Source organism: Symphalangus syndactylus, chromosome X, assembly GCF_028878055.3.
Source record: "Symphalangus syndactylus isolate Jambi chromosome X, NHGRI_mSymSyn1-v2.1_pri, whole genome shotgun sequence".
In the NCBI taxonomy this organism is placed as follows: Eukaryota; Metazoa; Chordata; class Mammalia; order Primates; family Hylobatidae; genus Symphalangus; species Symphalangus syndactylus.
Genome location: NC_072447.2, coordinates 57,473,947 through 57,500,032, shown reverse-complemented (window position 1 = coordinate 57,500,032; position 26,086 = coordinate 57,473,947). Strand labels below are relative to the sequence as shown.

Sequence of the window (26,086 nt, the reverse complement as noted above, 5' to 3'; positions counted from 1 at the left end):
TGCCAGTTTTCAAAGGGAATGCTTCCAGTTTTTGCCCATTCAGTATGATATTGGCTGTGGGTTTGTCATAGATAGCTCTTATTATTTTGAGATATGTCCCATCAATACCTAATTTATTGAGAGTTTTTAGCATGAAGGGCTGTTGAATTTTGTCAAAGGCCTTTTCTGCATCTATTGAGATAATCATGTGGTTTTTGTCTTTGGTTCTGTTTATATGCTGGATTACATTTATTGATTTGCGTATGTTGAACCAGCCTTGCATCCCAGGAATGAAGCCCACTTGATCATGGTGTATAAGCTTTTTAATGTGCTGCTGGATTCAGTTTGCCAGTATTTTATTGAGGATTTTTGCATCGATGTTCATCAAGGATATTGGTCTGAAATTCTCTTTTTTTGTTGTGTCTCTGCCGGGCTTTGGTATCAGGATGATGCTGGCCTCATAAAATGTGTTAGGGAGGATTCCCTCTTTTTCTATTGATTGGAATAGTTTCAGAAGGAATGGTACCAGTTCCTCCTTGTACCTCTGGTAGAATTCAGCTGTGAATCCATCAGGTCCTGGACTCTTTTTGGTTGGTAAGCTATTGATTATTGCCACAATTTCAGAGGCTGTTATTGGTCTATTCAGAGATTCAACTTCTTCCTGGTTTAGTCTTTGGAGGGTGTATTTGTCGAGGAATTTATCCATTTCTTCTTGATTTTCTAGTTTATTTGCTTAGAGGTGTTTGTACTATTCTCTGATGGTAGATTGTATTTATGTGGGATCGGTGGTGATATCCCCTTTATCATTTTTTATTGCATCTATTTGATTCTTCTCTCTTTTCTTCTTTATTAGTCTTGCTAGCGGTCTATTTAATTTTAATTGCTTTAAATATAAATTCAAGTAGCCACATGCAGATAGCACAATGCTAGAATCTTGTCATATTTGCTCTTATAGAACCCACTTTTCTTCCAAGTGGAGGCCATTTAAGAAGAGTCAGCATCTAGAACTGAGGGTGAAGGGCGGGATGTACTCCAAGGAGGAGCAAGACTGCGGAAAGAAGGTTGGAGGCAAATGGGGAAAGTGCCACAATTTTGCCTCAGGGTGCTTCTTCCTGTATAACTACTCTTTTTCCGCTGCATCACAGGCTCCTCACTCTCCACGTTGCAGATAATCACGTTTAGGACTGCTATTGGATTGGTGCATCAGTTGAGCAAGTAATCTACTGTTTGCAAAGTCAGTGCAGTGACCCACCACAAAGATCCCTGTCATTTTAGTCTTTGAATCTAATGGCTGTAACACACTGGTGCTGAATTTCTTCCTCTTATGACCTAGGTCACCCATTTTAAATGACTGGCTGGTGGCAAGTAGATAAGGTTTAGGACCAGGAATACAGTCTTCTCTGAATGAGCATGAGTGCCGTTATTTATGGAGAGAAACTAACTTTCCATTCATGCCTGCAAATCTTTGTCTTAGGCCTGCTATGTGCCAGGCAAGTTGTTAGGCACTAGTATCAGAAAGAAAACCCAAGACCTCCACCCCTCAGAATCTGACTTGGTCCTTGTTGGTAATGAGCCTTGCGTAAGTCTTTTAAAAAATGATTGTGGGCAAGGCATAGTGGTGCACACCTGTAGTACCAGCCTCTTGGGAGGCTGAGACTGGAGGATTGCTTGAGCCCAGGAGGTGGAAGATACAGTGAATGAGCTATAATTGAACTTCAGCCTGGGCAACAGAGTGAGACTCCATCTCTATCTCAAAAAAAAAAAAAGTTTGTTGACATGAGATAGCCTCACCAAAGCATTTGAGATTTCTTTTGAGTTACAACTTTAATGTATTTCTTCAACTGGGCACCTGTTGTATGCCAGACATAGTGCTAGGCACTGAGAATTCAAAGGCACTTTTCCTTGCCCAGAAAATCCAGACTCAGGAGGAAGACAGTCATGCAAACTGGTAATTGCACAACAATGTATTGAGTTCTAGGCTATTATAGAAACATCAAGTAAGGCTCCAGACTCACATCCAATATGATTCCTGTTACATTGATAAGTGTATTCAATGACACTTATTTGAAAGTTTCTGTAATGAAATCTGGAGAAGTTCACTCTTATAACAAGATCTTTGCTTTGCACCAGACTATCAACATCACTGCCAAAGACACTGTAATTACTAGTAACATACAAGCTCAGTCAATATGAAGTAACAAGATAGAAGGGTATGAATTATGCAGCCCCAACAATCCAGCACAGTGATTAGCACATATCAGGCACACAGTCAGTAATCACCAGAGTTTTGGTTTTATGTTGCTTTGTTTTGTTTCACAAGTTCAGTGTGGCTTGGGTTATTAAAGAGAAGGTAACATTTTGTATTTTGATACAGACAGAGGTAGCCAACTCTTGAGTGCTTCTCCCCTCCACACCCCCCACCCAATCCCAGCATCATGCTAAACACTGCTTTTATTTTATTTTTAATTGTAGATATTTAAGGTGTACCTCATAATGTTTTGATACACATATACGTAGTGAAATGATTTGTGGTCAAGCAAATTAACATACCCATTTCCTCACATGGTCATCTCCTGTGTGTGGTAAGAGCACCTGATTGCTTCTAGATTGATTATCCCAGGAAATGCTTCCCAGTCTCTTAGTGTGTAACATGTTTGTGAATTTGCAAGGACAGGCTTCCTATTTTTTGCTGGCCTTCCACTGAGGCATTCTAAGTCTAGCCGCCCTCACCTTCAGCACCCCACCCTACACGGGATGCATCAGCCCTTCATTCTAGCCCACTTCTGTGGAAAGGGTAGGCTGTTAGCAATGCATTGAATTCTTGTGGTCTCCTTGCTTTTGTTCATCTGTGAACCATTTCTACTTTCCCTTGAATATTTACATCTAATTTATCTCAATTTATGTTTTCAATGGCAGAAGCTGTACCTGTTTTTCTAAATTACAGAAATAAATATAATGACCATAAAACTTTCAAAAACTAAAAGTGTGTGAAAAATGTTTCTCTTCTATTGTTCCTCCCCCAGAGGGCCACTGTTAAAAATTTAGATTGTTTATCCTTAAAGATTTACTGTACACATAGGGAATACAAGTTGAACATCCCTAATCTGAAAACTCAAAATTCAAAGTCCTCCAAATTCTGAAACTTTTGAAGCATCGACATGATGCCTCAAGTAGAAAATTCCATAGCTGACCTCATGTAATAGGTCACAGTCAAAACTTTGTTTCATGTACAAAATTATTAAAATATGTATAAAATTACCTCCAGACTATGTGTATAAGATGTATTTGAAACATAAATGAATCTGGTATTTGGGCTTGGGTCTCACCCTCAAATCTCATTATGTATATGCAAGAATTCCAAAATCTGAAAAGAGCCAAAATTTGAAACACTTCTTGTCTCAAACATTTCATATAAGGGATAGGGATACTCAACCTGCACTTTAAATATATGTGTGTGAGCATCCCTATATATATGTAGAGAGAACTATATATACTGGAAATACATGTTAAATAATATAATAAATATTTTATACAAATATAACTTTAATTTTAAATAAATATGTTAATATATTTTTCCAAAAACATGTTTTTTCAAAAAATCATACATCATACATATCATACCGAAATTTGCTTTTTCCTGTTAACAATATGCCATGGATATCTCTCCATAGCAGTACATTTAAATCTACCCCCTTTTGACAGCTGAATAAACAGTATCTCATTGTGTGCCTTATCAGAATTTACCTAAGACATCAGCTGTTGATAGTCATTTTTCTTGTTTCCATGTTTTTGCTATTATACACCATGCTGCAATAAACAGCATCCTCCATATAGCTCTACATGTTTGTATAGGAGCATTTCTTTTTGATAAATGCTGTAGGATGGAATTATCAAGTCAATTGATTTGGGTAGACTTGTGAAATTTTTGTTAGGATCTGTCCTCTCACATCCTTGCCAGTTGATATAAGTTCCATATTTGTCTTCTCCAAATCTCATGTTGAAATTTGATCCCCAGTGTTGGAGGTGGGGCCTAAAAGCAAATGTTTGGGTCATGTGGGCAGATCCCTCCTGAACATCTTGGTGCCATCCTCCTCCCTGAGGTAATAAATGAGTTTTTGCTCTGTCAGTTCCCATGAGAGCTGGTTGTTAAAAAGAGCCTGGCACTTCCCTCCCCTCTCTCTTGCCTCCCGTCTCACCAAGTGATTGGCACACGCCAGCTCCTCTTCACCTTCAGCCATGAGTGGAAGCTTCCTGAGGCCCTCATGAGAAGCAGATGCTGGCGCCATGTTTCTTGTACAGCCTGTAGAACCATGAGCCAAATAAATATCGTCTTTCCTTCATATATTACCCAGCCTCAGGTATCCCTTTATAGCAACACCAGCAGTCTAAGACACCAGCCAATAATATTTAAAATTTAAAATTTTTTTGTCAATCAGGTAGGAGAAATTACCTCATTTATCTATAATTTGCAATTTTTATCATTAAGAAGGTATCATTTTGTAAATTACCTTTGCTCATTAAAGTTTTCTTCTGTTTATATTGCAAATATTTTCTCCCAGTGAATCAGTTTTTAACTATTTGTCGTATGATGGTTTCCCCCTACTAAATTCTCAGATACACATTGATTCTTTCTGTTCCACTGATTTTTGTCACTGCATTCTAAACATTTTTGCAGCTCTATTTATTAAAAAATGTAGACATAAACTATCATTATAGGTATTCCTAAATTATACACAAGTACCTCTGAAAAATTGTATCATTGTAACTATAAAACATTTGAAAAGTAGACTTTTTAAAAAGCTTAAATCAAAAAGCCAGAATCTCTAGTATTTTCTTCCACTATCTAGATGTGCAATCTAGGTGTACACCCCCACTTTGGAAAGCACAAGTTTATATTATCTAATCCTATGACAGCATTGTACTGTTTTAATATCTGTAGCTTTATAATATGTTTATAATATGTTATATACTACATCAGGTAGGACATTCCCTTATTGTTATTTTTCCTTTAATTTTGTCCTTGGTAAACTTCTTCAGTTATTCATCCAGATGAATGTTATTATCATCCCATCAAAGCTCCTGCCTCCATACCCCTACATTACAAAAGCTTCTATTGAATTATTTTATTCTGAACATGCCTCTTTGTTACCTCCCAGAGCTACAATGGCTTCTTTTGTCTCTGAGAAAGTTAGCACTTTGGGGGAAATTTCTTCTACTACCTGAATTATTGGGTCCCTTCCCCTACCCACCCCCCCATAGTTTTTCTGGTTCATTTGTTAGTTGTGAATTTGTTTCTTCTTTTGTCTTTGCATTTATTCTTTAAGAACTTCTTTAAGTGTTTGGATGTCCTTGAATGTCATCTCTCTTTTTCTAAGAGTAAGGCCCTACAAAGCTGATGAGATGTTTTGTGTGCATGGGTGGGGCTCTTGAGCTTTCTATCTGCAAGTGATAGAAGTCCCTTCCATGCTGCATAGCTTGTCCTGGAATGAATATGACTTTTCTCGCTGCCCCTTTTTCCTTCACCTCCACTAAGTGCACCCACTTGACTCAGAGGCCAGATTCACTCTGAGAAGGAAGTGTCCAAGGAGCCCCTACGTTGAGAAAGCAGTACTTCCACCTTGGCCAGCCTGGTGTCCTATGCTGGTCCTGTCCAGCCGATCCCCACATGATCAGTATGCACATGTTCTTTGATCAGATCTTGTCCTATTTGTCTCCTCTCTCTTGCCTTCTTATAATAGGGGATTCCTAAGATGGTTCTCTTGTATTTTTAAATCTTGAGCTCTTAGACTTTAAACATTTCTTCTTCACATACTTCAGTCTTTCTCAACATCTTTTCCTGCCCCAGCACGCCCGAAGGGCATTCAAACACCCCTCAAGCCAGTGGCAGATTGGGACATTGATTCTAACAGGTGCACAGTGGGGAGGGGTGCAGGAGACAAGAAAGAGGCAAGTTCCCATTAAAAGGCTTCCTGGTTTGTCTGCTTACACACATGTATGCACACATGTTGGGGAGGTCCTTTCTCTGTTCTTTCTTCCTTATTTTGAAATATTCTTGTTGGGTTTTCTATACAACATTTGCCGCTGAGTCTTCCACAATAATTTTGTTCAAACAACCTCAATTTTGCAAGTAAATGATGGAGCAGGAGGAGTTGGACACTGCAGTAGTATATTGTTATAACATTTCAGACTCTGCCCTGACATTTTCACCAGTGCCCTGTCACAGTCTTTTGAAATTGCATACACAGGCACACCTCTTTTTATTGAACTTCACTTTATTGCACTTTACAGATAATTGCACTTTTTACAAACTGAAGGTTTATGGCAACCCTGCACTGAGCAGGTTTATTGGCATCATTTTTCCAACAGCGTGGACTCACTTCGTGTCTCTGTGTCACGTTTTGGTAATTCTCACAATATTTCAAACTTTCATTATTATTATTATGTTTGTCATGGTGATCTGTGATCAGTGGCCCTTGATGTTACTATTGTAATTGTTTAGGAGTTCCATAAGCAGCACCCATATAAGATGGCAAACTTAATCAATAAATGCTGTATGTATTCTGACTGCTCAATCAACCAACTGTTCCCCCAGATCTCCCCATCTTCTTGGGTATCTCTATTCCCTGGGACACAACAGTAATGAAATAAGGCCAATGAATGACCCTACAGTGGTCTCTCCAGTGTTCAAGTGAAAGAAAGTGCTGCACATCTCTTGCTTTAAATCAAAAACTAGAAATGATTAAGCTTAGTGAGGAAGGCATATTGAAAGCTGAGACAGGCTGAAAGCTAGGCCTCTTGTGCCAAATACCCAAGTTGTAAATGCAAAATAAAAATTCTTGAAGGAAATTAAAAGTACACTCCAGTGAACATATGAATGATAAGAAAGTAAAACAGCCTTATTGCTGATACAGAGAACTGAATGGTCTGAATAGAAGATCAAACCAGCCACAATATTCCTTTAAGCCAAAGCCTAGATCCAGAGCAAGGCCCCCAAGTCTCTTCAACTGAAGTTGAAGCTGCAGAAGAAAAGTGTGAAGCTAGCAGAGGTTGGTTCATGAAGTTTAAGGAAAGAAGCCTTCTCCCCATAACATAAAAGTGCAAGGTGAAGCAGCAAGGGCTGATGAAGAAGCTGCAGCAAGTTATCCAGAAGTTCTACCTAAGAACATTGACAAAGGTGGCTACATTAAACAACAGATTGTCTTGTTTTGTTTTGTTTTGAGATGGAGTCTCGCTCTTTCACCGAGGCTGGAGTGCGGTGGCGCGATCTCGGTTCACTGCAACCTCCGCCTCCCGGGTTCAAGTGATTCTCCTGCCTCAGCCTCCCATGTAGCTGGGGTTACAGTTGCACGCCACCATGCCCATCTAATATTTGTATTTTTAGTAGAGACAGGGTTTCACCATGTTGGCCAGGCTGGTCTTTAACTCCTGACCTCAAGTGATCCACCCACCTTGGCCTCCCAAAGTGCTAGGATTACAGGCAAGAGCCACCACACCCAACCAGAAACAACAGGTTTTTAATGTAGACCAAACAGCATTGTATTGGAAGAAAATGCCATCTAGGACTTTCATAGCTGGAGAAAGGAAGTCAGCACCTGGCTTCAAAGCTTCAAAGGACAGGCTGTCTCTATTGTTAGGAGTTAATGCAGCTGGTGACTTTAAGTTGAAGTCAATGTCCATTTACCATTCAGGAAATCCTAAGACCCTTAGGAATTATGCTAAGTCTACTCTGCCTGTACTCTATAAATGCTATCAAACAGCAACAAAGTCTGAATGACAGCCTATCTATTTATAGCATGGTTTACTGAATATTTTAAGCCCACTCTTGAGACCTACTGCTCAGAAGAAAAAAGATTCCTCAAAATGTTACTGTTCATGGACAATGCACCTGGTCACCCAAGGGCTCTGATGGAGATGTGCAAGGAGATTATTGTTGTTTTCATGCCTGCTAACACAATGTCCATTCTGCAGCCCATAGATCAAGGAGTAATTTCAACTTTCAAGTCTTATTATTTAAGAAATACATTTTGTAAGGCTATACCTGCCTTACAGTCCTCCTGCTTGTCTGATGGATCTGGGCAAAGTAAATTGAAAACCTTCTGGAAAGAGTTCACTATTGTCAATGCCATGAAAAACATTCGCGATTCATGGAAGGAAGTCAATATATCGACATTAACAGGAGTTTGGAAGAAGTTGATTCCAATCCTCATGAGCGACTTTGAGGGGTTCAAGACTTCAGTGGAGGAAGTAACTGCAGATATGGTGGAAATAGCAAGAGAATTAGAATCATAAGTGGAACCTGAAGATGTGAGTGAATTGCTGCCATCTCATGATAAAACTTAAATAGATGGGGAGTTGCTTCTTATGGATGTGCAAAGAACGTGGTTTCTTGAGATGGAAACTCCTCCTGGTGAAGATGCTGTGAACGTTGTTGAAATGACAAGAAGGGATTTCGAATATTACATAAACTTAGTTGATAAAGCAGTGACAGGGTTGGAGAGGATTGACTCCAATTTTGAAAGAAGTTCTACCGTGGGTAAAATGCTATCAAACAGCATCGCAGGCTTCAGAGAAATTTTTCATGAAAAAAGGAGTCAATTGATGTGGCAAACTTCATGGTTGTCTCCTTTTTTAAAATTGCCACAGCCACACCAGCCTGCAGCAGCCACCACCCTGATCAGTCAGCAGCCATCAACGTTGAAGAAAGCCCCTCCACCAGCAACAAGATTCTTAGTAATGAAGTATGTTTAAATTATGTACATATTTTAGATATAATTCTATTGCACACTTAATAGACTACAGTGTAGTGTAGATATAACTTTTATATGCACTGGGAAACCAAGCAATTTGTGTGACACAATTTTCTTTATTACAATATTCACTTTATTTCCATTATCTGAAATGAAACCCACATTATCCTTGAGGTGTGCCTGTATTTTGTTCAGGAGGGAACTGAGGAAGAGACTGTTATCCAGGATGAGCTGAAATTGTTTCTCAAGTTGTTCTTGAGGGGGAAAGAGTCTTTGGAGGTCATGTTTGAAATGAGGGTTTGGGACTCTATGAATTTCAATTATGCATGTCCTCTCTGCTCTGCCTCCAGATAATAAATATACGATCATGTCATCTGCAAACAGAGACAATTTGACTTCCTCTCTTCCTATTTGAATATCCTTTATTTCTTTCTCTTGCCTGATTGCCCTGGCCAGAACTTCCAACACTATGTTGAATAGGAGTGGTGAGAGAGGGCATCCTTGTCTTGTGCCGATTTTCAAATGGAATGCTTCCAGGTTTTGCTCATTCAGTATGATATTGGCTGTGGGTTTGTCATAAACAGCTCTTATTATTTTGAGATACGTTCCATTAATACCTAGTTTATTGAGAGTTTTTAGTACGAAGGGCTGTTGAACTTTATCGAAGGCCTTTTCTGCATCTATTGAGGTAATCATGTGGTTTTTGTCATTGGTTCTGTTTACGTGATGGATTCCGTTTATTGATTTGCATATGTTGAACCAGCCTTCCATCCCAGGGAGGAAGCTGACTTGATCGTAGTGGATAAGCTTTTTGAGGTGCTGCTGGATTCAGTTTGCTAGTATTTTATTGAGGATTTTTGCATCGATGTTCATCAGGGATATTGGTCTAAAATTGCCTTTTTTTGTTGTGTCTCTGCCAGGCTTTGGTATCAGGATTATGCTGGCCTCATAAAATGAGTTAGGGAGGAGTCCCTCTTTTTCTATTGTTTGGAAGAGTTTCAGAAGGAATGGTACCAGCTCCTCTTTGTACCTCTGGTAGAATTTGGCTGTGAATCCATCTGATCTTGGGCTTTTTTTGGTTGGTAGGCTATTAATTACTGCCTCAATTTCAGAACTTGTTATTGTTCTGTTCAGGGATTCGATTTCTTCCTAGTTTAGTCTTGGGAGGGTGTATGTGTCCAGGAATTTATCCATTTCTTCTAGATTTTCTAGTTTATTTGCATAGAGGTGTTTATATTATGATACTCTCTGTTGGTAGTTTGTATTTCTGTGGGATTGATGGTAATATCCCCTTTATCATTTTTTATTGCATCTATTTGATTCTTCTCTCTTTTCTTCTTTATTAGTGTGGCTAGCAGTCTATTTTGTTTATCTTTTCAAAAAACCAGCTCCTGGATTCATTGATTTTTTGAAGGGCTTTTTGTGTCTCTATCTCCTTCAGTTCTGCTCTGATCTTAGTTATTTCTTGTCTTCTGCTAGCTTTTGAATTTGTTTGCTCTTGCTTCTCTAGTTCATTTAATTGTGATGTTAGGGTGTTGATTTTAGATCTTCCCTGCTTTCTCTTGTGGGCATTTAGTGCTATAAATTTCCCTCTAAACACTGCCTCCAGATAATAAAGAACTACTTAGAATAAGTGACTTCTCGTAAAATGTCAGTGTTCAGTCTCTTCTTTTTTACAGTAATGAACTGGTATTTCCTTTACACATCTTTGGATTTATTCTGATTTCTTATGAAAGAGAAAACAGGGAGCCCAAGTATTAACTGCAAGGAGAACCAGATTTCATTAAACAGTGACCTGGATGAATTCCTGATATCATATGCTTTATTCTTTGCAGAGAAGGGCTTATGGTTTGATTTTCTCAAAAAATGTTGGCTACTTATCCCTCCTTTGACATCAGTTTGGTTTGCCTTCATATGTTTGGAGTATAACATGCTATATTTGGCCTTTGGGCTTCTCAAGTTTAAAAACATGCACTTCATTATATCTGCACTGGACAGTTTGATAGAGTGATGAATATGCTCTTCCATTTTGCTGTTCTCTAAGATTACTGTGGAACCATGATTATTGATGGAGAGGAAGCTCCAGTTGCCTACACATTGGATGATACCAAACCTGAAGGCAACTATGCTGCCATAATGGGGTAAGGCACAATTATGGTGTTGTGGCTGCTATTCAGTGTTGACAAGGTAATCACATACTATTAACAAATGTGCCCCAAACTTTGTTAAGTGATTTTTTTTTTACCCAGTGGCACTATTTTTCAAATTCGGCAGTATAAAAATTATTACTGGTTCTTTTCTAAATAACGTCTTCCAATGAATAAATATCTAGGTAGGAAGCAGAATACCAATAACATTTTAAAATTTTTATGTTAATTTTCTATTAGTATTTAGTGTTAGGGGTAGAAATATTTTGGTGACCCATCTTTTCCTGACTTGGGGTGTTTTACTAAGAGACTTCTTGTGGAGGCTGTGTGGGCATCCATGTTACTTAAATGAGATGCTGAGATTTCTGAGTCCCAGTAGAGAAGAGCCAAGACCAGCCCAGTCTTCAGCTTTCCAGGGACGACCAGCACATGGAAAGGGAAGACCAGGATGTCCTGGCCCAGAGAGGTGGTGACCTGGAGTATCCAAAATTAAGATGGGCCTTAGGACATGTATGAGTTTATCTCAGAGAGAGCCAACAGTCAGAACAGGGAGATCAAAGCTGATTGTAAGTTGAAAGCAATCATGGGGCTAGAAATGGAGATGGAATCTAGAAGGTTGGGTGCTAGGGAGACACCATGGTGGAGACAAAACCAAAGAGCAAGGACTGGATGAAATTGGAAAGGCTCAGACATAGCCTTAAGTGGGCATTTGAGGCCCAAGGGTTATTCTTATTGACCACCACCTGGGTGAGGGGAAGTGAGTCAGCCATAGTGTTATCCAAGGCAAAAATTATGGCCAGTCATCTACTTTTAGTCGCTTGACTCCTTGAAGTTAGAAAGTGCTCTTCAGTGTCAGAAATTTGATAGGTAAATCATAAAACTTTGAACGTAAGAAAAGCTAGTGTATAGTTTGTTTCTTTTGGTTGTCTTAACTGTGTAAACTGGGCACATGTGTAGCTACAAAAATGAGGCTAGGATGAAAGCAACCATTAATTTCTCCCCTTTTTCTTGTTTATATGCTTTAGATTTATCCTGGCCCACAAAGCCAGAAAACTGGCACGTCTTACCAAAGAGGAAAGGTAACAAAAGAAATGCTGCTTCTTTCGTTTCTTTCTTCCTTTCCCCCCACTCTGTCCCTCCCTCCCTTTTCTCCTTCTTTCCTTCTTTTCTACCTACTTGCCTGCCTTTCATTTTTACTTAACTTTTTAACTTACAGACTGCCTAATTATATGTGTATTGCCAATGCTACGTGTTTGCTATGTTAATTATAAGGGTCTTGTTGTAAAAAACATAGTGCTGATAACTTAAGAAACAAAGTATTCAAATTAATATTTATTGAGTTTATTGTACATAAGACACCATGCTAGGGGCTATGGAGAATATGAAAATGGATATAACCCAGGGGCTGAAAATTTGCTTGTGAAGGAGATAAACCAGGGAGAAAAATTACTGTGTTGTGGGGAAGTCTGCTGTACACATACTACATGAATGATGCATAACAATTACAGATTATAGGTACAGAGGGACTAATTCCTCTGGAGGTGGCAATTTCTTTTTGCAATTAGTGTTCACCACTGCCAATTATTTATTCCCACACCACTGCTAATAACCTATTTACCAGGAAAGAGCTCCTGAATTATATTATGATGCATGCTTTCCGATTCCATCAGGGTTCTCCTCAGTGACCAATGTTACCTCTGCACATGGCCAGGGCTGTAGCGGTCTGCCTGGGCCTCTTCCCTAAAAATGTCCCCACTAGAATATAAGATCATGAAGGTAGGATGTTTTGTCTGATTGGCTCACTGCTGGGTTTCCAATGTCTGGAACAAATCTTTTCCCACTTTGCCTTTTGATCCTGTTTATGGCTTATTCATTTTATACTATAATAAAATTTTATCTTTTTATATAATCAATTGTATCCATTTTAAAACCATGGTTTCTGAATATCTGTCATACATAGAAAAGACTTTCTCATTCCAAAATAATTTTTTAGAAATCACCCATTCTTCCATTCATTTTATGGTCTGACCTATTATATGTAAATCTTTGATTCTTCTGAAACATATTTTGGTGTAAGAAAATAATGTAAGCATCCAACTTTATTTCTTTCATGAGCAGCTATTTGTCCCAGTGCCATTTTATTGAAAACTGTCTTTTCCCTGTGGGTTTAAAATGTCCACCTTTATGAATTCTAAATTTCCTTATATATTTGGTTCTACTTCTGTACTCTTCTTTGCTCTTTCTAGCCATTCCTCTGCTTGTGGCAAGTTACTTCATTTGTATAAAAACAAAGAAAAAGACAGAAATAGAGAGAAGGAAGAGAGGGAGAGAGAAGAACTTACGCATTTTCATAAACATTTGTTTCATAAACATTTTGTTCATAAACAAAAGGGCTCCTGGATTTAAAATAATAAAATAATACCATAATTCAGGCAACGCATCACTTTACTTTCTTAAAGACTTACCAGCAATCCTGTGTGATTAATATTTGTGACCTCAAAGATTTAAGACATCTGAAATGGAACAAAATGCCTTGTTTTAAAAAATTAAAATGCAATGTTGGAGTGGAATCAATGGCTCATGGAATCTTTTTTATGAGGGGATAAATGCCTCTTTTCCACTTTTTCTTTCCTTCCCTTCTTTCCTTTATTTTCACTTTTGTCTCTTTTCATTCACAGGTTGAAGAAACTTTGTGAACTCTATGCCAAGGTTCTGGGTTCCCCAGAAGCTCTGGAGGTAAGGCTGCTTCCCAACCCTATACTGAGGGTGAGACCTTTCTTTGTCCCCAAGTGGCTAGCAGGGATAGGTTGATGCAAGTTGGGTCCTGAAGTTCATGTTTTTCCCAGTATATTTGCAGAGGCATCTACACAGGACTGGTCAATTTACAAGTGGTTCCAGAGAGTGTGGGCCTTGGCTGTGCTGGTGGCAGGTCAGGGACCTTGCAATATGCTGTGGTTTAGGTGGTGCTACATTGTCCCTGAATTCAGAGTTTCTTCCTGGAAGAGGGCATTGGGTCACTCTGCTTCCAGTTCTGTCAGGGGGGTAACAGAGGGGAGCTTCTACTACCCATAGGAAGATCCTAGATCCTGGCAGCCAGGATGGGGATGAAAAGGACTTTTTCCCCTCTCTGGTGATCTTGGAAAAAGGGCAGAGTCTGACTCATGTACATAAACCTATAACTACCCCATCCCCCACTGTCTCGCAGTTAAAAAATAAGATTACCTGCCCCCACTCCTGCATGGCCTCTTTTCTGTCTTGTTTTACCCTTGAACATGAGAGATGTAAAGAAGACAGGCTGTCTGTCTGTATGCCGGTTGAGTTTTCTAGACACCTTTGGAAGTAGCCTGAGAAAACAGTGATCCTCAAATGAATCAAGTAGAACTCTAAGGTGGTTAAAGGTGGGATAGGGGCAGGGTAGGGGGCATTTGGTGACAATCAGAGGGCCCAAAGTACTCATAACAAGTACCCATAATCACCTCCCTCATCAATATTTAAAATGATGAATTGGTGTTCTCATGACATTCATCAGACTGCTAAGTTTTTAATGTTTTGACATAGACTATGTCACCTTTTGAAAGTGATTATTAAATCCAATTATCTGTGAAGCATTTGAAGACAATGGAGACCAATGTACAAATGAGCAGTTAATGCGTGAGAAAAGTCTAATGAGGAGGCTGAGAATGTTTAACTTGTTAAGCCTCTTAAATCCAAGTCTCTGTAGTATATACCATAATCTAGTTGAGCAGCTACATGACTTAGTCCTATTACTCTAACACTTACTTTGCTCAGCTTTGGAGTGACTTGCTTCCTCCTGGTTAAGTTGTTGTGTCTTTCACATTTGTCATTTTTGTTCACTATTTTAAAGCAAAATTCTCTCCCTCCCTCCTCACCCCGCCATTGCAGATCTTCTGTACTTGATACAGGTGAAATACATGCTCTTGATGTTTCTTGGAATTCTTTCTCAGCAAATAAACTAGAACAATTAGAGAAACAATATTAATGAGGAATATGCTTTAATTTTTTTTTTTGCTTTCATATACCACTTAGCAAGTTTAAATATAGGCATAGCCTCCAGGCTCAAGGATATTGAGTAAAGTATCAAAACAAAAAATACAGTATATACTCACTAAAAACAGCAGTTAACATCTGTTAAAAATTATTAGTTTTTCTGTTTAAAAATGCCATTCAGCATGATTTATAATCCTTTGGGTATATACCCAGTAATGGGATTGCTGGGTCAAATGGTATTTCTAGTTCTAGATCCCTGAGGAATCGCCACACTGACTTCCACAGTGGTTGAACTAGTTTACAGTCCCACCAACAGTGTAAAAGACACATGCACACGTATGTTTATTGCGGCACTATTCACAATAGCAAAGACTTGGAACCAACCCAAATGTCCAACAATGATAGACTGGATTAAGAAAATGTGGCACACATACACCATGGAATACTATGCAGTCATAAAAAATGATGAGTTCATGTGCTTTGTAGGGACATGGATGAAGCTGGAAACCATCATTCTGAGCAAACTATCACAAGGACGAAAAAACAAACACTGCATGTTCTCACTCATAGGTGGGAATCGAACAATGAGAACACATGGACACAGGAAGGGGAACATCACACACCGGGGACTGTTGTGGGATGGGGGGAGGGGGCAGGGATAGCATTAGGAGATATACCTAATGTTAAATGACGAGTTACTGGGTGCAGCACACCAACATGGCACATGTATACATATGTAACTAACCTGCGTGTTGTGCACATGTACCCTAAAACTTAAAGTATAATAAAAAAATGCCATTCAATGCTAGAGGTCTGGAGAATAAAGAGTGTGGAGTTGATTAAAAAAAAAAAAAGCCATTCAAGATGTTTCACCCTGGTAGATATTCAAGCTTTGTGAAGTTACATTCTGAGGCACTCCCAGGCTAAAGCAGTTTGTTAATTGAAGTTCCTGCAACAACTCGTGAGATGGTTGTTTGGGGAACTTCAGTTGAAGAGGAAAGCATTTGTCCTCATATTTTGAAAAAGACTGATCATTTTTCATTTGAGAAAGTCTCTTTTCCTAAGAAGGGTGTGCATGATTAATTCCTGATGATAAAAATAAGTTGGTCCTGTCCTTGTTTGCTCTTGGCATAGAGAGGGCCACTTGTTTTATTTTTGCTTTGGTGTCTATTTTGTGGAAGGAAGAAATTCCTGGGAACAAGACACGTTGAAAGAAAAAGTCCAACCTTTCTTCTGATCGGCTGGAGACAGCCAGCGAAGCTTGCTTAGGAGGTGGATGTAGCTGTCAGGTTCTGGGGCGTGTAGTGTGGTGATACCACAGAAGACCTGGAGCCACTTAACCCATCAGGCAGAACCTTATAATCATACTTTGTAAATAGGATGCCTTACAAATGACTGTCCAAAGTCAGCTGTGTGATTGCAATTCTTTTAAACAAAACGTTTTTCAAAATCTCTCTTTAAAACAAACATTGTTTTCTTAAAACTTGCTACGTTGATTTTATCTTTTCGAAGTAATGATAAAGCTTCTGTTTGGTTACTTTAAAAAAGCATTTGAGCTTTACAAAATCTCTGCCAGTTTTTCCTGTTTGTGGCAAAAAACATATTTTTCAGACCAATAGTTGTTTACAAATACCACCATCAACAGAAGTGCTTGCCTGCCACAAAAACATAAGTTTGTCTGTTCAGCTTCCCTCAAGAAAGCTCACCTCCACCAAAACATGAACCTGATAATCTTTTTTCTTCAACAGACATATTTTTCTGCCTTTTTTCCTATCCAGTCACTCCAGTAAACATAAATCCTTTTAAAAACTTTTCTTGAAACCATCAGGCACTAAAACTTTTTAATAGGTAAAACCAAGGTAAAAATGGAATTAGACTATCGCAATTTATGAACAGTACTTAAGATACAAAGAAACCAAATGAAAAAAAATTCTAAGATCTGAATTTCTTAGAAGCTTATTACCAAGGACATTTACCTGCCCAAAGACATATCTTTAAAAACATCAGGATAATGCAACTCTATTTCCGAAACACATTGGTTTGACAATACAAAGCCTACTAAACTGTTCGATTTATTCTAGGCTAAATAGCTTTCTCTGAGTCTCCTTCAAGTTTTTGTCGCTCTGTCTTGCAGCCAGTGCATTACGAAGAAAAGAACTGGTGTGAGGAGCAGTACTCCGGGGGCTGCTACACAACTTACTTCCCCCCTGGGATCCTGACTCAATATGGAAGGTAGAGTAAAAGCCTGCTAAGCTGTGACCAAAATCCCCTGCACCTGAATCCAAACCCTAAATAGGTTCAGGTAGCTCTTCTCCCTTGTTTCTTATAAATACAAAAAAAAAAAAAAAATCCCCCAATTTCCTTTGTATCTTATGAATGAATTCGTGTATCTTATGAATGAAATCGTGTATCTTATGAATGAAATCATTATAATTAAACATACACAATGGTGCTGCTTTTCTCTGGAAGAGCAATTCCAATCAATATAACCATAGAAGGTTTCAGCATAAAAATAGCATTTTACCCCATTCTTCATGATGTGATTATTACGCATTGCATGCCTGTATCAAAACACATCATGTACCCATAGATATATACACCTACTCTGTACCCATAAAAATTAAAAATCAAAAAAGAGTAGCATTTTAGGTAGTCCAAGGGTTCACCCACAGTGTCAGAAGAAGTGTCCTTGTACTGAGTTAGGACTCAGTAAAACTTCCTCAGATGCCACTGTACAACTGCCAACACGGGGATAAAATTATAAAAACAAAATGAGTTCTAGACTGGGCATGAAGACACTTGGGTCCCAGCTCTGATTCTACCAATAACAAACTTTGTCATGCCAAACAGGTCACTTCTCCTTTCTGAACCTCACTTTCTTAGCAAGTGGATGGGAAAGCATGAAATGATGCAAAGTGAGCAATAATCAGTATGTTCAAGAAAGTATGAGTTTTTTTTAAATTTTTTGATCCTAATCCTTAGATGCTTGGAAGTATGAGTTATTTTTTAACATCCTTATTGAGACATAATTCACATACCATACAATTCACCTATTCAAAAGGGTACACAGTTCAATGGCTTTTAGCATTCACAGCATTATACATCCAAGTATGTTGTTGTTTAGTTAATTTATTTGATGACAATAAATGAACTAATAATATAGCAGTGATTTTTATGACTATTATAGTATTACTAAACCAAGCAATAATTTAATGCCAAAAGCTTAATCTAAACAGAATGAGAAATGTAGATTAGTGAGTCAAAGACTGTTGAAAGTATACAGCAAATAGAGGGGGTAAGTGGAAATGGCTAATCAATCTGTCCATGAAAACTGGTCAAATAAGGAGTAAAACCTGCTTATCAGAAGATATGTAATAACTTTGGTTAGCACTTTCTTTACCTGCTTAGAGATGGCAAAATATTATCCAAGAGAACACTCTGGGGCCAAGGGGCAGCACCTGATAAGCTAGGGTCATTAAGTTAATTTCTAGATATGCTGACTGTATTAGTCTGTTTTCACACTGCTGATAAAGACATACCTGCGACTGGGCAACTTACAAAAGAAAGAGGTTTATTGGACTTACAGTTCCACATGGCTGTGGAGGCTTCACAATCATGGCAAAAGGCAAGGAGGAGCAAGTCACATCTTACATCGATGGCAGCAGGCAAAGAGAGAGCTTGTGCAAAGAAACTCCTATTTTTGAAACCATCAGATCTTGTGAGATCCATTCATTATCACGAGAGCAGCACAGGAAAGACCCCCCGCTCATGATTCACTCATCTCCCACCGGGTCCCTCCCGCAACATGTGAGAATTATGGGAGCTACAATATGAGATTTGAGTGGGGACACAGAGCCAAACCGTATCACTCAGTGTAGAATATGTCAATGGTATTTGTTTCATTCTGTGTTTACTGGCTAAATGCCAACCATTTGCCAAGCACTGTGCTGAAAACTTCAATACCAAGGACAGCCTCCCTGCTGAGAAGGAGCTGACCGTGTTGAGGGCTAGGGTGGGGATGGGGAGAGGACATGACATCAAAAATTGACTCTAAAGTACTGACATATATCCCTGGGAGGGAATAAGGATAAACAAGGGCACTACTGCATCACCACTCAGAATGTTACCACTGAGGTGAATGCTCTAATACAGGGGCATAGAGATACCACTGGGACATATAGAGGCACAGGCTAGCCTTACTTAGAGAAATCTGGGAAGGCTTCATAATGCACATACCAGCTGAGGGTTGTAGGAGGCAGAGAAAGGCTATTGGGGATGCAGTCTATGCAGACGGAATGGTATGAGGAAAACGCTAGGATCCCACAGGTTTTTTGGAAGGTCTGGGGAAGAACTTTGCATGGATGGTGGATTAGGCCATTCTTGCATTGCTTAAAATAAATACCTGAGTCTGGGGAACTTATAAAGAAAAAAGGTTTAATTGGCTCACAGTTCTGCAGGCTATATAAGCATGGTGCTGGCATCTGCTCAGTTTCTGGTGAAGCCTCAGGGAGCTCACAATCATGGCAGAAGGCAAAGTGAGAACAGGCAAGTCACATGGCGAAAGCAGGAACAAGCAAGTGTGGTGGGGAGAGGTGCCATACACTCTTACGTGAACAGATCTTGTGAGAGCTCACTATCATGAAGAAGGCACCAAGCCACGAGGGATCCGCCCCCATGATCCAAACACCTCCCACCAGGCCCCACCTCAAGCATTGGGAATTACAATTCTACATGAGATTTGGGCAGGGACAAATATCAAAATATTATATCAGATGGGCTATGGGTGATATTAAGGACAGAATGGAGAATCAGACCAAAGGGAGAGGAAGAACACTTTGCCCTGTATGACACATTCAGGAATACAAAACTTGATATTTCAACAGAAAACAGCTATCACTGCATTACTTTTGTTTTTGGCTTTGTTTTAAATCAGAAGTGTAATATGATTGATTTCTGACCACAGAGTGGTGGGTGTTATGCTCAATTTCATAAAGAGTGTCAGGAAAATACCTTTTGGTTTGGGGAACAAAGAAGACACTTACCTGAACTGGCCTGATCCTGAGCACGTGAGAGAAGCAAGATAAATCCCATCGTATCTGGCATTGATGGTGATACAGTAATGCCTACTTTTATCTTTATTCCTTCCCAGGGATATATGTCAGGCTTCCTATAACTACCTTCAATTTGTAAGGTAGAAACTAAGGCACAGCATAGCTTAACATAATTCCCAGCTTGAACAGGGACTACCTGCCCAGACGACTTCCCTTGACCCTTCAGGGCCATGGCATTTAAGATATTGCAATAAGTTTTATATCCAGAGCCCTGGAAGTTCACAGTACATGTTCTGAAGGAAGAGAGAAGACAGAATTACCAGTACAACTTGGTAAAGAACTAAATATACATTTCTTAAGAAATGTTTCTTCTAGATAGGGTGAAAAAAATGATTGTCATGATTATGCAGAAAAACTCATAAGCCACAAGAAATATATGTGGAGTTCTCCTTTATGATGTCCTATATCTTTTGTAAATATATAGTGTCTATTCACCCACCTGCAAAAGAAGGGGCAGGTATTTTTCTTACCTGGTTGTTGGACTCTTGTTTTCCCCTAAAGGAACATAATTTCCAAATGACAAGTGGAGGGAAACTATCTCTTTGTTTAAAATTAATTCTTGGCTTTCACATATTCTGATTGATAGTATGATTAGTTCTCTAAGCCTTTGTTCTTTCTTCTAATATTTCATTCTTGGGGTCTAGCCAGGCCTCCTAGAGGTCTCCAACTGGGATTAGTTTTCTCCATTGAAAAAAAAAGTAAACATGCAGTGAAAAACGGCATTGTTTAATCAACATGGGGAAAGTCAATCCACCTTCTCTTGTAGGAAGGGTTCCTTCCTGAGTACCCTTAGGCTCTCTATATATTTCATGTGTTGTCATCAATATACTAATACAGATGTTCCTCAAAATATGATGGGGTTATATCCCAATAAACCCACCATAAATTGAAAATATTATAAGTGGAAAATGCGCTTAATACACCTAACGTACCGAATATCATAGTTTAGCTTAGCTACCTTAAACGTACTCAGAACACTTATATTAGCCTACGGTTGGGCATAATCATCTAACAGAAAGCGTATTTTATAATAGAGGGTTGAATATTTCATGTCAAGTTTTAAATACGGTATTGAAAGTGAAAGACAGAATGGTTGTATGGGTACTTGAAGTATGGTTTCTACTGAATGTGTATTGCTTTAACACCATCATAAAGTTAACAGTTAAACGTTGGAGACCATCTGTATTCTATATAATATCTCTCCTTGTATTTTCTTCTCCTTTCTTTGATGACTGCAATCAGAGCAGGTGAAAGAAAACCCACCAATACAAGCCAGCTCATTTGGTTTTCTAATAAAAGGCCCAGTGGTGTACAGTGTTGACTAAGATGGAGCATGGATGTTAGTTCTTGACATCGCTTATCAGATATAAGAGAACCCTGAGACAGGATGAATAATGGCATGTTGACGGTGCTTTCCTTATGATATTTTTGTCAGAGCAACAATGAACTGCCTCTCTTACAGGCCAAGTGCTGAGACATTTCAGTCCCTTGTATAGCATGTGGGCAGTCTACTAACTATTAAATATTATAGGGTGATGATACACCAGGCAAAGAATAGAAGGTAAAAATAGAGACTTTGACATCTGTTAGACATGGTTCAAATCCTGGCTTTGCCATTTTCTAGGAGTGTGGCTCTTGGCATATCACTGAACATTTCTCCAAGCCTCAGTCTCCTCATCTGTAAAATGAGATAATGATAATAGTAGCTATGCCACAGAGTTCTTTAAAAGATTGAAGAAATAATGCAGTAGAGAGAGGAAGTATAACTAAGTGGTTAAACTGTAGGTTCCAGAGTCAGATTGCCTGTGTTCAAATACCAACTCTGCCACTTACTAGCTGTGACCGAGAGAAAATTACTTTGTCTTTGTTGCTGGTTAGGTTCCAGGAAGCAGACCCTGAAACAACGATTAGCAGACAGGATATATATTAAGGCATGCCCTTTGGATTGGCACCTGTGGAAGGAAGAAGGAAGCAGGAGTGGGCATAGGGAGAACGTGGCCTGCAGTGCAGTTCCAGTGAAGGCCTCAGCTGACCCCAGAGGAAGTTCCAGAACTAGAATGGCCCTTTAGAGTGGGGGGTCTCAAGTTGGAGCTTGGGAATTAGGTATTTACAGCCCGTGGTGATCAGTCACTGGATGCAACTGCTATTGGAAGGAGGCATGACCTAGTAGGTGACATGGTTTTTTTTAGCAGAGGCAATCTCCAAAGAGGGCTGACATCAGTAGGCCCTCCTCTGGCAGCACTCCCAGCAGCTGGGGATAAGTCTTTCATTCTTGAATGGCGCCTGCGTGGTTCATCACAATGTCCGCCACAGTCTACCTCCATATTCTCATCTGCAAAATGGTGATAATAATAGTACCGACCTCACCAGTACAGGCAAGTGTTCAAGGAATAGGAGTTATGGAGCTGTAGTCAGACTCTCAGATTTGTTAAATGTTACTGGTGGAAAGGGTCTTAGAAATCAGTGGACCATTCCCTTTAAGAGGCAAAGAAGCCAGAGCACAGTGAGAGTAAGTGATTTGCCAAGTTCACTAGTGGAATAACCAGTGGGGAATTGGGGGCATGTATCACCTTGCCACAGAGCCAGTGAGCCATAAAGGGAGCCATGTGACTGGGCTTATACAGTCCCTCACTTCATGTTGATGAAGCAGATACATAATTTACATCCATTAATGTCAGCTCCTTCACCTGCCACTCTTGGTGCAACAGTGAACTTTGGCTTTTATTCTATTTTGTTTGTGACAAGGATCATGCGAGAGCTGGAGGAACCACATAAACATTATTCCAAAATTGCCAATGTCCTTCTTGATTGTTTAGAATCTGAGGAAGCTGACCAGCATTGGTCTTTATGGGAAAACTTTTCTCTGACTCTCTGAGACTGACCACTTTTGCCTCTTTGCTTTTGTTCCAAGGGTTCTACGCCAGCCAGTGGACAGGATTTACTTTGCAGGCACCGAGACTGCCACACACTGGAGCGGCTACATGGAGGGGGCTGTAGAGGCCGGGGAGAGAGCAGCCCGAGAGGTAGGGTCTGGGGTCATAGATTATGGGGAAGGAGGCAACTCATGGTCCTGACATGTAGGTCAAGGATATCTGAGAGCCTGGAGACCAACTCTCCAGTAACCCCCATCTTAAGACCCATAAAATACTATTTTAACTACTGTCTCAGGTGAAGTGAACACCTTAGCCCAAAGTAATAATGAAAATACCTAACATGTCACCCAAAGTAAAAAGAGCCAAACATGCTTCTATTAGGACTCAAAATTCAATTCATTTCACAGGAAAGATTTTCTGACAGTTCCTCTGATGTCATCCCTATTTGAGGTGTGTTCATAACTATTAAAATTTATGGTAAGCCTAATGATTGGAACCTCTTATACCACAGGAGAAATACCTTTTGGCACCTCTTAAAGGTTGAATGGAGTGTTCTGGCCTTTACCTTGGTGTTTTTGATGGATATCTCAAGAGACAGTTACTTAGTCCTTTAGGGAGCAGATGAGAAGAAAGATGGTGTCACTTTTGCTATTTGCCAACGTGTTCTTTCATTTCAGATCCTGCATGCCATGGGGAAGATTCCAGAGGATGAAATCTGGCAGTCAGAACCAGAGTCTGTGGTAGGCTATGTTTTATTTCATGAAATTAGATATCTTTTCTCTAAACCCATTATTTGCAAGAAGAGCACACTTGTATATATTCACACACCTTTTCCTAAGTGATTCAACTAAGTGATTCACCTAAGTGATTTAAACATGAATGTTTAAATAAGTATCATGGGTTAGGGTAGAGGTGAGAGATTTAGACGAACTTTGATAAATTTGTAGTTGCCACATTCATTACAGATTATTAGGAAAAAATATTTTTTGATGAGGAGGGAGTCATTTCTCAGAGACTTCTAAAAATAATAACTCAATAAATGCCTGTCAAATAAATATCTAGCCTGGTGATTCTCCACAAGAGGTAGGAAAAGAAAGGAAAGTGTGTTAGCATCTCCTGTCCAGGGTCAAACAGATGGAATGAAATGGAGAATATTTAGATTAAAATTTTATTTTTAATATACTGATCATTTTTGTAATAAAATCCTAGGAAGTTTTCCTGGCTGGAAGGAGGGATGCATAGAGGTTAGAGTGAAAACACACTTTAGAGGACAAAGTCACAAAGGTCAGAATTATTGCTCTATCCTTTTAAGTGTGAAGTCAAAGAGAATAGGCCTGCCACTCCACAGTCATTCTCTTAGTGCTTCTGCCAGGGATGGGATTGTGGGCTGTGGAGAACATTGATTCATTTACCAGCTAGTATTTATGGCACATGTGTTCTGCATCAGCCATTGTGGCAAAGGCACAGCAGCATTTTTGTGGAGCTCAACATCTGGTGGAGAATGCAGATGATAACCAAAAAGTACAGAACGGTGAAGAAGACATGCTGAGAAAAAATGCAAAAGGAGAATGTCATCCTAGGCTGGGGGCTCAGGAAAGAAAGCCTCCCTGAGGAAGTGAAGGGTCCAGTGAGGAAGACAGGGTAAACAGTATAAGCAGAGGGAACATCGTGTTTACGGGTCTAGAGGTTGGCAAGAATGGGTCATGTTCAGAGAGCTGGAGAAAGTACAGACTTTCAGGAATAAAGTGCACAAGCCCTGTACTAATACCCAATGTTTTCTGAACCCAGGATGTCCCTGCACAGCCCATCACCATGACCTTCTTGGAGAGACATTTGCCCTCCGTGCCAGGCCTGCTCAGGCTGATTGGATTGACCACCATCTTTTCAGCAATGGCTCTTGGCTTCCTGGCCCACAAAAGAGGGCTACTTGTGCGAGTGTAAAGAGAGAGGGTGTCTGTAATCACACTCTCTTCTTACTGTATTTGGGGTATGGGTTTGGGGAAAGAGTTGCAGTAAAGTTCCATGAAGACAAATAATGTGGAGTGAGGCGGGGAGCGTGAAGATAAATCCAACTCTGACTGTAAAATGCATGGTATCTCTTTCTCCATTGTGCCCCCTGTTTAGTGTCCCTTACCTGGCTTAGCGTTCTGTTTCACCAGTTTCCAAGTTTATTGCCCTCAGAATCTTTAGAATAGTTAAATTGGCTTGTTTAAGGTTCTTGCTACCCCACAACACACCTTGCCCATGCACAAGCAATGAATTTTTTCCTACCACTGTGGCTTTGTGCTTGTTCTTCCTCTTACCTGTAATAGCCTCACCTTCCCAAGTTCTTTGCATTCGTCCTTAGAATACTGTATTGTTACAGCTGAAAGACATTAAAGACCATTTAGTCCTCACCTTCTGTTTTAGAATTGAGCAAACTGAAGCCCACAGGGGTGGAACTTAATTACCTAAGAGCCACAATAAGCCACTGGTACCTGGGGGACTAGAACACAAATCCAATGCTTTTCCCACCTCCTTGGATGTATTCCCCAATTATCCTCCTTCACTCCCTGTCGTAGTCACTGATGGTGTCCCTTTGTGTGGGTTTACTCTGTGCTAAGTTGTCTTACACTTCTCAAATGCTACTCAGTATATAGCCTTAAGTCTTACTGTTTTGTGCGGTGTGTCTCCAGCTGATTTTAACTTTTTTGATGGTAGAAATTTTATCTCTTCTTCCTTTTGTATCCTCCATTGTATCTTCATACAAAGGACAGTACACACTTGGGTAATTAAAAATAAAAGTCGATTGACCATATCTGCTGTCCTTTCTTTTTTGGTAACGACTTTCAAGTTTTGGACACATCAAATCAAGATCCAGTATTAGGTATATAATTGTGACTTGAAAGCATTTAGTCAAAATTTCCTTGAAGCCTGGATGATGCATGCATTTGATTGCATGATCCATCATGGGTGGCATATGTGTGAGCATGTTGAAAATGATTTATAATGATATGGTAAGAATACTAAAAGATACAGTTCCTTGCCTTCACTACCCCAAAAAATACCTGTCAAAATAAATGACATATTAATAAGCAAGATGCTTAAACTATTAAGCTAATTATAATATTTCAGTTGACATTTCATATTCCTTCTTGGTGCAAAGCTTTTTACTAGGTACGCTCATTAATTTGAAACTGCAGTTTCACAGTCCATTAAATTCTATTTGGACTATTTTTTAA

The 26,086-nt window shown here is 39.4% G+C and overlaps 1 protein-coding gene across 2 annotated transcripts in view; it reads left to right on the top strand.

Moving 5' to 3' along the window:
- MAOB (monoamine oxidase B) overlaps positions 1–25,662 on the top strand; it is a 118,476-nt gene extending 92,814 nt beyond the window's left edge. For both annotated transcript variants that reach the window (XM_055268635.1, XM_055268636.1), the window contains 7 exons: positions 10,771–10,867; positions 11,899–11,952; positions 13,552–13,609; positions 17,016–17,113; positions 22,904–23,015; positions 23,543–23,605; positions 24,654–25,662. In XM_055268635.1, coding sequence (XP_055124610.1) covers positions 10,771–10,867; positions 11,899–11,952; positions 13,552–13,609; positions 17,016–17,113; positions 22,904–23,015; positions 23,543–23,605; positions 24,654–24,806 — 635 coding nt within the window. In that variant the 3' untranslated portion in view covers positions 24,807–25,662. The remainder of the gene's footprint in view (positions 1–10,770; positions 10,868–11,898; positions 11,953–13,551; positions 13,610–17,015; positions 17,114–22,903; positions 23,016–23,542; positions 23,606–24,653) is intronic.
- Positions 25,663–26,086: the final 424 nt, after the last annotated feature.